This window comes from Nannospalax galili, unplaced genomic scaffold (genome assembly GCF_000622305.1).
Source record: "Nannospalax galili isolate Female #2095 unplaced genomic scaffold, S.galili_v1.0 scaffold189, whole genome shotgun sequence".
Lineage (NCBI taxonomy): Eukaryota > Metazoa > Chordata > Mammalia > Rodentia > Spalacidae > Nannospalax > Nannospalax galili.
This window is the reverse complement of record NW_008360331.1, coordinates 5,277,910-5,292,656: the sequence shown is the minus strand read 5'-3', so window position 1 is coordinate 5,292,656 and position 14,747 is coordinate 5,277,910. Positions and strand designations below refer to the sequence as shown.

Sequence of the window (14,747 nt, the reverse complement as noted above, 5' to 3'; positions counted from 1 at the left end):
TTGTAGTTACAAAAAAAAAAAAAACCCCAAAATTACCAAAGAATGCACAAAATTAACGTTTATTCCACCTTTCTGTCATATTCCTGGATCCTTCACCAATGTTACATGAGGGAAAAACAAAAGCAAAACTAATGAAAAACTGAAATCAGAATCACTAATGTTATCAAGTAGGGAAACAAATAAATTAAAATCTAGCAGCCATCAGCAAGAATACAGCACAGACAATGCTGTAAAAAGAAACAGAAAATTGCTAGAAAACTGGTTCTTCATCATACTCTCAAACCAGCAAAAATATGCTCCTGCATAAAGTGGAACAGAAACAGAACGTTTTTCCTGCTAAGGTACAGATAGTAATGCAAGTTCTCTTTTGAACATTGTGGAAAAGTAAAATGTGTTTATAATGACAATTCTAAGCTACTACAGAGTGGGCCAGGAACACATTTGTGGATTCTGGGGATGATGTACACTGTAATTCTTTGATTGGGATAGTGGACACTCTAGCAAAAATTTGAAAAAGAAAAAGAAAAAGAACACAGACGTACAAGACAAAGGCGAATGAGACTTCTCTTATAGCTTAGCAACATTTAGATGGAATCCAATTTCAACGCAGTCCACTCTGCTTTGATGAGGCTTTGGTTCAGCTCCCAAATCTCGATTGCTTGACGCAGTCTCCTATGAGAATACTCAGAAGGTGTCTTCTTAAACAACAAACCTATTTTTAGTGGTGGAGCCGCTCTTAGTCGCCGTGTCTGCATGGGACTGGTAACCAATCACTATCTTTGGAGGAAGTCCTAACCTCTCCTTGTATACCCTCCTAGAAGACAGAAAACAACGGCCACTGATTTTTAGTCATCGAAAGTTATTTTAAAAAATTATTCTATATTCACCAATTACTAGTCTATTTAAAAAAAAAAATCCCCTCAAGGAAACAGAAGAAAAAGCTGGGACTGGAGAGATGGCTCAGTGTTAAAGAGCACTGGCTGCTCAAGAAGACCTGGGTTCTAGTCCCAGCACCCGCATGGCAGCTAACAACTATCCCTAACTCCAGTTCCAGAGCATCCAGTGCCCTCTTTTGACCTCCATGGTCACTGTACAACACAAGTGCACTTACACACATGCAAGCAATACACCCATATACAAAAGATAAAAAGAGTAAGTTGCTGGGTATGGTGGCACACCTTTAATCCCAGCACTCCGGAGGCAGAGGCAGGCAGATCTCTGTGAGTTCAAGGCCAGCCTGGTCTACATAGTGAGTTCCAGGCCAACTGGGGCTACAAAGAGACCCTGTCTCAAAAAGACCAAAAAATAAAAAAGTAAGTTAAAAAAATATTTTTAAAGCCGGGCATGGTGGCATATGCCTTTAATTCCAGCACTCGGGAGGCAGAGGTAGGTGAGTTCAAAGCCAACCTGGTCTACATAGTGAGTTCCAGGCCAGCTGGGGCTACAGGAAGATGCTGTCTCAAAAAGACCAAAAAGAAAAAAACAAAACAAAACAAAACCCAAAAACAAAAAAAAAAATTTAAATTCTTTTCCTTTTGGCATAATTAGCAAAACTTAGTATTTTCACAAACATATTTAATCACTTTATAAATGAGATTCCATCAGGTCCATTAAGGTAGTGCAATAATTATTACTAAACCAATAGTGAACAAAGCAAGGTCAGTCCCTGGGTTCACAGCTTTCACAATTCAATAATCATAAATACCTATGAAGGAAGTATACCACATGTATATATTTAACTTGCTTAAAACTAAAGAACATGCACATGTCTACTCTCATTCTGTGATCTAAAATGTTAAAATTAAGCTGGGCACAGTGTCATACACTTGTAATCCCAGCACTTAGAGAAGACTGAGGTAGGAGGAGGCCGCCCTGATTCACTGACTATTTTATAAAAGACTCTTAAACCAGACTAGTTTACAAGATACTGTCTCAGAAAAAGAAAATCAAGTAAAATGTCACAAGTAGATTTTACATATAAATTCTATTCTGCCTTACGGCTAACTTTACAACCCCAATTTTCAAACTAGATGTGATTACTCTAAGACCAAAATGTGATGTGCACAAACAAGATTAAGTATACAGTCTATGGACGCTATACAAACTAGAGGATCCAACCTCATCAGTAATACTAGAAAAAATTCCCCTTTAAAAATCAAGAGATTTGGGAGCTGGAGAGATGGCTCAACAGTTAAGGGATTAGTTACACTTACAGAGGAACTGGGCTCAGTTCCTAGCACCCACAAAGCAGCTAACAATGAACTCCTGTTCTAGGGGATCCAGAGCCCTCTTCTGACCTCTGCAGGCATTCCATGACATGGGTGCACTTAAATACATGCAGGTAAAACACTCATACACATAAAAATAAATTTTTAAAATTTTTGAAAAAGCTCTTGAGGTTTTTAAAATTTGATCTTAATAGAAGGAAGGACTTTTGAAGGTTGAAAAACAACAAGAATCTATTTTTAAAAAGAAGCAATGGGCTGGAGAGATGGCTCAGCAATTAAGAACACTGGCTGTTCTTGTAGAAGATACAGGTTTGAGTCCCAGCACCCACATGGCAGCTAATAACTGTCCGTAACTCCAGTCCCAGGGGATCCGACAGCCTCTTCTGACATTCGTGGGCATTGCACAACACGGGTGCGCTTACCTACATGCAGGCAATACACGCATACACACAAAATAAATATTAAAAAATAAAAATAAAGAAGCAAATGGCCTGCACATAAATAGGAAGGAAGGCTGACAAGATCTAGAAGTAAAACAGATCTCAGAGAAGCTCACTTGCAAACTCTGGAAATCTGAATTTTATTTTATAAATGTTTTGCCTACACATATTTAAATACATATATGTAAGTGTACCACAATGCCCACAGAGGCCAGAAGAGGGTGTCAGATCCTCTGGAGCTGAAGTTATAGATGGCTGTTACCTGCCATGTGGGTACTAGGAACTGAACCTGGGTCTTCTGGAAGAATAGAAAGTGTTTTGTTTTGTTTTTAAAAAAAATTATTATTTTTATATTGTGTGTGTGTGTGTGTGTGTGTGAGTGTATTGCCTGCATGTATGTAAGTGCACCCAATGCCTGTGGAGGTCAAGAGAGGGCATTGGATTTCTGGAACTGGAGTTATATATGGTTATTAACTGTCATGTGGGTACTGGGAACTGAACCCAAATTCTCTGCAAGAACATTCAGTGCTCTTAATGACTAGTCCATCTCTCCAGTCCCGTAATCAAATTTTTAATTCTCAGGAAAACAAATCAAACATTCAAAAACAAGCAGCAAGCCTGGGCATGGTGGCACATGCTTTTAACCCTAGCACTGTGGAGGCAGAAGCAGGCAGATTTCTGTGAGATCAAGGCCAAGCCAGTCTACACAGTGAGTCCCAGGTCAAGGGCTATAGGAAGACGCTGTTTCAAAAAGATACCACCTCCAAAGCAGTTATTAAAGACTCATTTTCATGGAGTTAAACTGCCCAACCTGATACTAAAATAGGTTTTTTAAATACTTTATCCTACAGCAAAATCTAAGTTCCTCCAAAGAGATATCTAAAACTAATTTTTGAAATAAACTGATTAAGTACGAGATTATAATATTTCCTTCCTTAAAATATACGTTACCATTAAAAATGCTAACGAGGGAACAATGAACAACAAAAATACCTTAGAGAGACTGCAAAAACATAATGCTGATACAAAAACAAAACTTGGTAAACAAATCCCTGTTTTTCAAAGAAATATTAAGCTGGGGCTGGTGAGATGGCTTCTTGGCGGTTAAGAGTGCTGGCTGTTCTTGCAGAGGACACCAATCCCAGCGTCCACATGGTGGCTAACAACCATTTGTAACTCCAGCTCCAGGGGAATCCAAGGCCCTCTTCTGACCTCCATGGACACTGCACAACATGAGAGCACTTACACACACAGAGGCAATACACTCATACATATAAAATTAAAAAAAAAAACAAGCTTCCACAATTAAAGTTGTGGTACCAACAGAAAGACGGCAAATGCCAGGTGAAGGTGGAACTCCCTTCTCCCCTATGCCTTTCAATCTGGAACAGAATGAAGATAGAAGCAATGTTTAAAATGTCACAAAGGGACAAAATATACTGTGACCAAGGACCGACAGTGCTTAGCTTTAACATGAAATTTAACATCAAATTTCACTAATTTAGCCTCAGCATAGTGGTGGTGCCTGTCTATAATGACAGCACTTGGGAGACAAAGCAGGAAGGCCAAAGTTCAAGGCCAGGCTAGGCAACATTGGGAACTCAGGTCAACATCATGTAGCAAGATTACCTGAAAAAAGAAACAAACAACAAAACCCAACTTTAAAAAAAAAAGAACAACCCTAATTTCCATGTAATCAAAAAGAATTCTAGCAGGGCCGGAGAGGTGGCTCTGGGGTTAAGAACACTTGTTCCTGCAGAGTGAAGGTTTAGTTTCTAATACCTACATGACAGCTCAGAATAATTTGAAATTCTAGTTCCTGAGATCAGAGGTCCCTTCTGTTCTTCATGGCACCAGGCATGCAAAGTGCTATACATTATATACATGTAGTCACACGCATACACACAAAATAAAATTATCTTAAGAGAGGCAGCTGTTTTCAAAGACAATTCTAACAAAACTGATATTTGATTAAAAAAAAAAGACACTTGTGCAAAAAATATAAGTAACCAAAACAAAATACAAAAAACTATTAAATATGTGTTTTAAATAGCAATAAAATCCAAGATATATCCCTTGAAATTTCAAAAACTGTTTTACAGAAATGAAAACATATAAAATGTACTCAATATTAACAGGAGTCCAAACTGTAAATGTTCAAGAAAACACTATGAAGAAAATTAGTGGTTTGCAAATCCAAGTATTTTTAAAGCTATATGTAAAACACTTCTGGATTTAGTTATTTTGATACTGACAAAGAAGTAGGTAGAGTAAAAACATACCCTATGTGTGTAACTGCTTCTCTGTTTTCACATTCAGTAAAACAGTTTTTGTCACTATCTTTGGAGGAAGTCCTAACCTCTCCTTGTATACCCTCCCTATGTGTGTAACTGTTTCTCTGTTTTCACATTCAGTAGTCCATATTGCTATCTTATCACCTTTAGCTCTAACATTAACAACAACTCCACATACATCATCACTGTAGTCATCAAAAGATTCTCCAATAAGGCACAGCAGCTATATATATATAAAAAAAATTCCAAATTAGATTCAAAAAGATATTAAACAACCTCCTTTCTATTTGTACATTATAAAACTAACATCAGCCTTTAAATTCAGAGTTGACTTTTTTTTTTTTCCAGTCTTTTTTGAGACAGGGTCTCTCCCTGTAGTCCCAGCTGGCTTGGAACTCACTACGTAGACCAGGATGGCCTTGAACTCACAGAGATCTGCCTGCCTCTGCCTCCCAAGTGCTGGGACTAACGGTGTACACCACCACGCCTGGCCACAGTTGACTTTTTAAACAGGACAGGTTGAGGCAGGACAGCCTAGGTTCAAAGCTACCCTGGGCTATACACACAGACAAAAACAAAGCAAACAAATAGAGTTGACTGCTTCAGCACTCAGGAGGCAGAGGCAGGTGGATCTCTGTGAGATCAAGGCCAGCCTTGTCTACACAGCAAGTTCTAGGCCGGCTGGGACCACAGGAGACCCTGTCTCAACAAAACAAAACAATTAAAAAATGTACTGCAGCAATGTTGTAAAAACTAAGTCACAAAAACCATGAGATCCTATAATTCTGTGATGACAGGGACCTGATTGGGGAAGATGAGTTAAATGTCAATTACTTTGTTACCTGACTTATGAGGAAATCAGTCCCTGATCTCACAGGTACAGGATAAAAATACTTGCCAGATATCACATGCCTATAATCTCAACACTGAAGCAGAGCCGGCACTGGATTTTAAGTTCTGTTATCACCCTAGGATATGTAGTTAGGCCAGCCTAATCTACATTGTGAGACCCTGTCTCAAAAGACTAAAAAAAGGGAAAGCACAGGTTGATGATATAGCTCAGCAGGAGAGATCAGCATGGCATGCACAGGGACTTTGCTTTTTTCTTTCTCTGAACACATCTTTGCTCTGTTCTCATCTGCTCCCCTCCTGTCCTTTCCCACCCTCCCTTTCCTGCTCACTCTTCTACTTTCCTACCACACATACCCCATTACCCTAATAACTCCCACCTCAATATCACTTCCTACCCTCTCATGCCCCTTGGTAGCTTCATGACCCACAAACATACATTACGTAAGCACATACACATACATGTGATTTTAAATCTAGATTCCACATATGAAACATGCAGTATTTTTCTGAGTCTGACCTAGTTTGCTTAACACAGTAATTCCCAATTGCATCAAAAATTCAGAATGCTTCAGGAATCTTTCCTGCCATCTTGCACAGGGGTCATGCTAATCTCTGTTTCCTTCTAATTTTAGCAAATGTACCACTGAATACCGCAAGGACTGTTCTGGTACAGGTACTCCCTCTACTGCCTTTCAGTAAAAGTCAAAGAAAAATACATTCTAAAAGTGGTTAATAATTTTAAAACCTTACTGTCTCTAGCCAAAAGCGATCCAGGTCACTTCGTCTCTGCTGTTTGTTCAATGTAATTAGCCATCGCCCTCCCCGTTTGTTTTTCTCATCTTCCCACATAGGCTCAATACCATCCTAGAGAGTTAAGAACACAGTATTAGACAATACTATTACTTAGTTTCTGAGAGACAACCATCAGAACCAACAGACAACACTGTCAACCTTTTAAGTGCCACTGGTGCAATTTTAAAAAGCACACGGTGACATGAGACTACAGCAGAGTGCAATTTCATCACTAAATATCAAATCTTGAGATTTCACTTCATGTGGAGGCTTTTAAAATTCCCGAGGAGCACACAAAAACTTTTTAGAAGCTACAGCCCCCTCAACAGAACACATTACAAATTATGTAATTTGAGCTAATGCATGTCTTAGCCTCCCATCACCTGACAAAGGTCTGTTTATAAATACCTCATGAGATTAAAAATAGCTGACAAACTCAGTCGACTCAAATTTATCAAGAGGACTTCACCAGGAGGACTAGCAAAGGGCTCATCAAAATCAATCTCAATGTGCCCATGAAGTAATGTTCTTGTAACTTTGATAGACTCATAATATAGGCCACTATACACTAAAGCCTAGTAAAGCCAATTTCCAAAGTTCACAAACAAGAGTTCTTAACAAATACCTGAATGGTTCAATCCAGTGATAAATATAAGCAATCACTAATTAAACATACCTTAAAAAGTGAGTAGTCACAGCCAGGCATTAAATTACTAGACAACTGGATATGGTTGTATAGACTAGGTAAAAGAAAATAATAATTAAAAACATACATAATGCAGGTTTGGTTTCTTATGTATATAATACACACATTTGATAAATGAGTTATTTCAAATGCTTTTATTTTAACAAAAATATTTCAATAGATTTGTTAACATGAACATATGCATAAGAAACTGAAAGGTATGTTGTTGCTTTAAGGAAATCAATGAATTTATAAGGCTAATGAACAATTCTGTTTGTTTACAAACATACTAAAGAAAAAATTGAGAGAAAAGATGACTAGCTGACCATCAGCTAGACTTCAATAGTCAACATTACTATCCTTGGAAAAATTTAAGAGTAAACGGACTAGCGGTTCTCAAACACTCAAGCTGTTACTCCTTAGTCAGCACGTATCAGGGAGCTTTATAAAAATATATACATACATACACATGTATGTTCTACCCTTTAGGATCATAAGCACATACTACAAAAAAGGCTGGATCTATATTTCTCAACTATTTCCTGAATACTTAAATATAACTAGAACAGCATCTGAGATACTTTATACTTGATACTCACTTGCCTGAAGGTAGAAGCCTACACCATTTATCACTTGTAGTCTCTTACAGTAAAAATGATTTAAAAATTGGCAGAATGTTTTGCCTGTCTCCAATATCAGATGGTAGAAATTATCTTAGCTCCATGTCTATAAACCTTATAATACCATTATCCTTAGTTAGGTTCTCTTATCATATTACATAGTATAAGATACCTAATGTAACACAGTATAATCAAATTTATATTAAGAGCATTCTCATGCTTAAGGTTTGTTAAATCAATTATCTGAAGATTCACTGTTCCCAAACCACAATCTTTTTTTTAATTTTTAATTTTTTTTATTTTTGTCTTTTTGAGACAGAGACAGAGTCTCCTGTAACCACAGCAGGCCTGGATGCCTTCTGCCTCATGAGTGCTGGAATTAAAGGCGTTCGCCACCATGCCTTCCAAACCACAATCTTAAGAATCTTAAGATACAGACTAGATAAAAAGCAAAAGAACTCAATGGCTGTTTATACAAAATTTGTTAGACAAACAAGTAATGAGGAAGTGGCTTAGGTATTTAAAGGTGGAAGATCTCTTCAAATTTCTAAATTAAAGCAGAAAATCTATTATCCAATGACTTTGCTTTTAACTAAAGTGTGGCAGTGCTCTAATTAAAGGACAAATTAGAAATACAATTATATAAAGTGGTAAAAGCCAGACAATCTAGGCCAGTGCAAATATGACTGGAGGCAGAGCTCAAGACTGTTCTTTTCTATCTGTGGGACACTGGAGAGCTTTTTATGTAAGGGGAGGAGGCTAGAGAGTTATTCAAGAGTCTTGAATAAACATAATTAGAGAACAAAAACCACTTCATGCTTTCAAGAGGCCAAAACAGGATAACCCCAATTTAAATAGCCATGTAGATCTATTAACTGGTAGAGATCAAATGTAGTTTTATCATTTTTAAAAGCTTATTTTTTTGGTCTCACTATGGTAGCTCTGGCTGGCTTGGAACCTGCTATATAGACTAGACAGGCATCAGCCTGCCTCACCTCCAAGTACTGGACTAAAGGCCTGTGCCACCATGCCTGGCCAAAACCTAAATGCTTTTAATAAAAAGAATGACTACTCATATTGGTTAATTTCATAATTTACAGTTTTCTTTATGCTTTGCTTTTTTCAATAATGCAATGTATACTAAATGGCTATTACACACCAAGCACTGGAAATCCACAGAAAAACACTGCTTTGCCCTTGAGAAATATACATCTATCAATTTTATGACCAGAATTTATTTTGACCCTAACATAGACAGATACATAAACTAGATAACTGCGGGGTAATTCAAAGTTCTTCCATTTTTAGTTAAGCAAGTTTTGCCTTTCATGGTCTCTATTCTCCAACTAAATAACACACAAATTGAACTTGGGAGGAGCTGGGAAAGCAGCTCACTGGTACAAGATCCAGGGTTTGACCCTCACAGAACAAAAACCACTGTTTTAAGACAACTTCTTAGGTGTGGCAGTGTACACCTGCAATACTAGCATTTGTGAGGTTAAAGCAGGAAGATCCTGAGTTAGGCCAGCCTGGGCTAGGTACAGAGTACTAAGATAGTCTCAGCAGCTTAGCTACACTCTGTCTCCAACAAAACCTTGAAAATGACTTCTCAATTCATGTTCTGTTTTTAAGTCATGTTTTTCAAGTTTATCACAAAGTACAATGAAATTAGTGAACCAACACCACCACATATCCTCTCCTCTCAATATTCCTTATCACTTCAGCCTTTGATATCTCAAAATCCTGAGCATGGAATTCTGGATATTGCACTGAAAAATGTTTGTAGAAAAGGGAATCCGTTTAACAAGACTCCAATATACAGTTGTGACAAAAATGTATGTAGGCACCTATAAAAGGGAATGAGTTCCAAACAGTGGTCAAAAATTCAAGGGCAATAAAGGAGGACTCTCAGGAAAACAAGGAATAGGCAGACTTAAAGACTGACTATACTGAACCCTTTTTTTCTTTTCTGGTGTTATGTTGTGGGGGAGGGTTGCTGGAAATCAAACAGAGGGCCTTGTACATACCAAAAAATGCATTCTTAGGCATAATCATCAATTCAACCATTTATAGAGACAAATATCAGTTTCATTAAGTTTATCCTTCAGTTTGTCAATGTGACACAATATGAAAAATCATACAACTTAAAAAACAGTAAGTATGCTAAAATAGTTACTTACGCCCAAAAGTCTTCAACAGTATCAAACTTAGAGATCAATCGAAGGTTTGCTTGCCAAGTTTTGCTTTTATCATTTTTAAAAAACCACAGTGCCCACCTAAAAATAAAAAGCCAGCATATAAAAAATTACAGTTCCCATGTTCATAGCAGAATTATTCACGAATCAAAAGATAGTTCACGTGTCAAAATGTAGTTCTGACATACAATGGAAAATGGGCCTTAAAGACTTAAATTCTGACACAATATAAAATGGATGAAGTAGCACATGGTACTAAATCCAGTCACAAAAAGAAAGATAGTCTATGACCCTACTTCTATGACGTACTTAGGGTAGTCAGATTCACAGAGGCAACTAGAGTGGTGCAAGTTCCGTAAAGGTGGGGGGTTTGCAGAATAGGGAGTTATTTAATGGATTAGATAATTTTAATTTAAAAGATGAAAACAAGCCCAGCAAGGTAGCACATGCCTTTATAGTCCTAGCACTCAGGAGACAGAGGCAAGTGGATCTCTGTGACACTGAGGCCAGCCTGGTCTACATAGCGAGTCCTAGGCCAGCTGGGGCTATGGGAACAACCTGTCTCAAAAACAAAAACAAACAAACAAACAAAACCCATAGAAGGGCCATGGAGATAGCTCAGCAGACAAAAGCACTTGCAGCAGAGGCCTGGTATCTTCAGTTTGGATCCCTGGAACCCATGTAAGAGCTGGACTTGGTTTGTCCTCTGATCTGTACATGCCCATGGCACATGTAAACCCTCATATGCAAATATGCACAGACACAGAAAGATTTTTTGTCCCATCTCAGAGACCCACCTGCCTCCGTCTCCCCAGTGCCACTAAAATAAAAGGTAGGTGTATGCCACCACACCTGGCAAAAATAAAGATTTTTGTAAAAGAAAGATAAAAACACGTTTTGGAGATTAGCTATGCAGTAATGTGCATGTAAATAACATTACTAAACTGTAGGTTTTTAAAAGGTGAGATAGTGTGGCATGGTGGCACATGCCTTTAATCCTAGCAGTCTGGGAGGCAAAGCGTTCTAGGTTGTTCCTCCAATGCTGTGACAAAACACTCTGACCACTACCAACTTGGGGAGGAAAGGCTTTACTCAGCTTACATCTCTCAGGTCACACTTCATTAGGGAGCCCAAGGCAGGAACTCCGGGCAGGAACCTGGAAGCAGGAGCTGGAGCACAGGCCATGGAGGATCAATGCTTACTGACTTGCTCTCCTGGCCCCTGGCTCAGCCTTTCTTATGCAACATAGGCCCACCTGCCCGGGGTGGCACCACCCACAGTGGGCTGGGCCCTCCCACATCACTCACCAATCAAGAAAATGATGTAGAGCCTAATAGAAGCCCAATGAAGGCAATTCCCCAATTGAGGCTCCCTCAACCCAGGTATGTCAAGTTGACATTAAAGCTATCCAGCACAACTGACCCCTTGTCAACTTGACACACAAACACATCACTATTAAACCATAACCTTTCCAATTCTTGCCCCCAAGATATGTTAACATTAGTATCACAACATAAGACAGCACAACCTCAAAAACCCTGCAGTACTTAAAAAATCCAAACACTTAAAAGTCCATAGCCTCTTTTAATAGGCTCTTAACTGTGGGTGGGCTTCTGTAAAATCCAAAACAAGTACTGTCTTATTTCAAAGGGAAGAATCAGGCACACCTAAGCAAAACCAAAGTCCTGCAAAGCAGTTCAGGGCTGGACATCTGGGATTCCCTCAGGATCTTCTGGACTCCAAAGGGTTCTCACAGCTCCAACTTGTTTTGCAGACCCAGGCCAGCTCCATTCCACACCTACTGCTGTCTTTGGTGGTCGTCCCATGGTCCTGGCATCTCCAAACAGCTGGGGTCTCCACCGATGGCCTCTTCTTGCCTCTTGGGGTGCAAAGCCTCAGATTCTCTCCATAATCCCTTCAATCCTGGGGTCTTCACTGCAACTGAAGCTGCACTTTCACCTATGGCCTTTCCTGGTCTCTCAGAGTGCCAAGCCTCAGCTGTTCTCTGTGACCCCTTCATGCTTTCAATACCAGAAGCATGCAGGAGACTCTTACACATTATCAAGTCCTGCTTCTAGATTGAGATAGAGGTTCAGGTCCCCTCTGTGTGCTGACCCTGAGGAAATACCTCCCAGAAGACTCTATCACAGTGATGCTGGTCTCTTGTTACTTACAGCTGATTCTTCAGCCCCAGCCGACCAGAACCCACAGATTCTCAATCCAAAATCTCACATGAACAGCCCTGACAGTCTCTGCTTCCCTTTCAAGCTTCACAAGCCAGGACTCCATTACCCACAACTCTTTCAGCATAACTGTTCCAAGGTCCACAGCAACAAACTCTAAGCACTCAATGGCTTTTTCAGCCCAAAGTTCCAAACACTTCCACAATGCTCCTTAAAACACCAAGGTCAGGTCTGCCACAGCAATTCCCCACTCTCTGGTACCAATTTCTGTCCTAGTTTGTTTCTCCATTGCTGTGACAAAGCACTCTGACCACTACCAACTTGGGGAGGAAAGGCTTTACTCAGCTTACATCTTTCGGGTCACACTTCATTAGGGAGCCCAAGGCAGGAACTCCGGGCAGGAACCTGGAAGCAGGAACTAGAGCACAGGCCATGGAGGATCAATGCTTACTGACTTGCTCTCCTGGCCCCTGCTCAGTCTGCTTTCTTATGCAACACAGGCCCACCTGCCCAGAAGTGGCACCACCCACAGTGGGCTGAGCCCTCCCACATCACTCAACACTCAAGAAGGTGCCCCATGGACATGGCCACAGGCCAGCCCAATGAAGGCAATTCCCCAAGTGAGACTCCCTCAACCCAGGTGTGTCAAGTTGACACTAAAGCTGTCCAGCACACAGAGGCACGCAGATCTGAGTTCAAGGCCAGCCCAGTCTACAGTGAGACAGTCTTTAAAAAAAAAAAAAAACCAACAATCTAAAGAGGTAGTTTCTAATACAGTGGCAATTTTTATGTTTTCTTTGGTAGAGTAGTTGCCTAGTAATGTGAGGCCTTGGGTTTGATCCGTACCACAATTAAGAAAAAAGCAGCATTGTATAACAATTACATAACAGATTCTCTGCTATAGCTAGAGCCTTCCAAGGTTAACTACAGAAATTCAGAAGACAAGTACAGTGTCTTCTGAAACAATATGACAGATAAGAATAGAAGCACTTAACCACAAGGTGATAAGGAAGGGTCACTCTTTTTTTTTTTTGAAACAGGGTCTCCCTGTAGCTCCAGCTGTACTAGAACCCACTAGGTAGACCAGGCTGGCCTTGAACTCACAGACATCTGCCTGCCTCTACCTCTCAAGTGTTGGGATTAAAGGCATGCACCACTTCTCCTGGCTCAAAGGCTCATTCTTGAGGGACAAAGAACTGCTAGCCAAGAGTACAGGAGGAAGGGGAAAGCATTCAATGTGACGCTGTATTCAAACACAGTGGGAAAACAAAGGAACTGTGCTAGCTAGATCTACAGGGACATCTTAAAACAATGCATACCAATTTATTTACACACACACACACACACACACACACACACACATTTACTTTGGCTAAAAGTTTTATTCCTAATACATAGTAATTTATACAAACCCAATGTATTATATATTACAGTTTCTCTAACTGACAATAAATTCATATTCTCTGAAATAGAATACAGCTCTTGGAACCCATGGTTTCATATCCTCAAGTTGTACATCAGATTCAATCATACTCAGAAAATATTTGGGAGAAACATTTGTACCTGTTCTGAATATAATTCTTTCTTAAAGAAGTCAGCCTACCAACTTTTTACATTGTATTACATAATATAATCTAGAGATTATTTAAGTCTCCCAGGAGTATTTGCACAGGAGGATGTGCAAATACATCATTTTAAGTAAAGCATCCCCAGAAGCCTTGGAACCAAGCCTACAAAAATTATGATCTCAGCTGGGTGTGGGGGCTCAGGCCTATAATTACAGAACTCAAAGAGGCTGAGGCAGAACACCTGCCAGGAGTTCGAGAAAAGCCTGGACTACACAGCAAGTGCCAGCTATGCTGGGCTACACTGTAAGACCTTGCCTCACTACATTTCCTTCTGTCCACGTCGTTCATGTGTTCTACATAGAAAAGACTTCTATTGTATAACAAAATTCAAATTGTTTGAATTGTAATATAAACTACTTTAATGGAACATCATTTCACTTGAACAATTGATAAACTACACTTATTTCTTGAAAAAATAAAATAGTGAGTTTTCATGATACAAACCCTAATATGGAAATCTTTTGTTTGCTGCAGTAAGCCTAACAATTTCACAAAACATTCTGATGAGTTTAGGGGACATGTTTTTTTTTGATATTATATAATGAAATGTCAGCATTTAAGATCTGCATTAATTCACTGAATTATTTTCTACACCAGCATTAAACCAAAAAAAAAAAAAAAAAAAAAAAAAAAATCCACACATGGGTAAAAGACCTGTCCTAAATATAAGAAAAGTCAATGGATCCGGCCACAGTGGCCCACATCCTTAATCCCAGCACTTGAGAAACACAGGCAGGTGGATCTCTATGAGTTCCAGGCCAGCCTCGACTATATAGCGAGTGCCAAGACAGCTGGGGCTACAGGGAGACCTTGTCTCAAGAAGACAAAAA

The 14,747-nt window shown here is 39.4% G+C and overlaps 1 protein-coding gene and 1 pseudogene across 1 annotated transcript in view; both read right to left on the bottom strand.

Annotated features, from left to right (window-relative positions):
• Eif4e (eukaryotic translation initiation factor 4E) overlaps positions 1–14,747 on the bottom strand; it is a gene marked incomplete in the record, with an annotated part of 44,420 nt that overhangs the window by 754 nt on the left and 28,919 nt on the right. Inside the window, 5 exon segments of the mRNA XM_008826179.3 lie at positions 13–796; positions 5,028–5,185; positions 6,565–6,678; positions 7,283–7,346; positions 10,092–10,187. Coding sequence (XP_008824401.1) covers positions 700–796; positions 5,028–5,185; positions 6,565–6,678; positions 7,283–7,346; positions 10,092–10,187 — 529 coding nt within the window.
• On the bottom strand, positions 6,367–6,465 carry LOC115069005 (annotated as a pseudogene).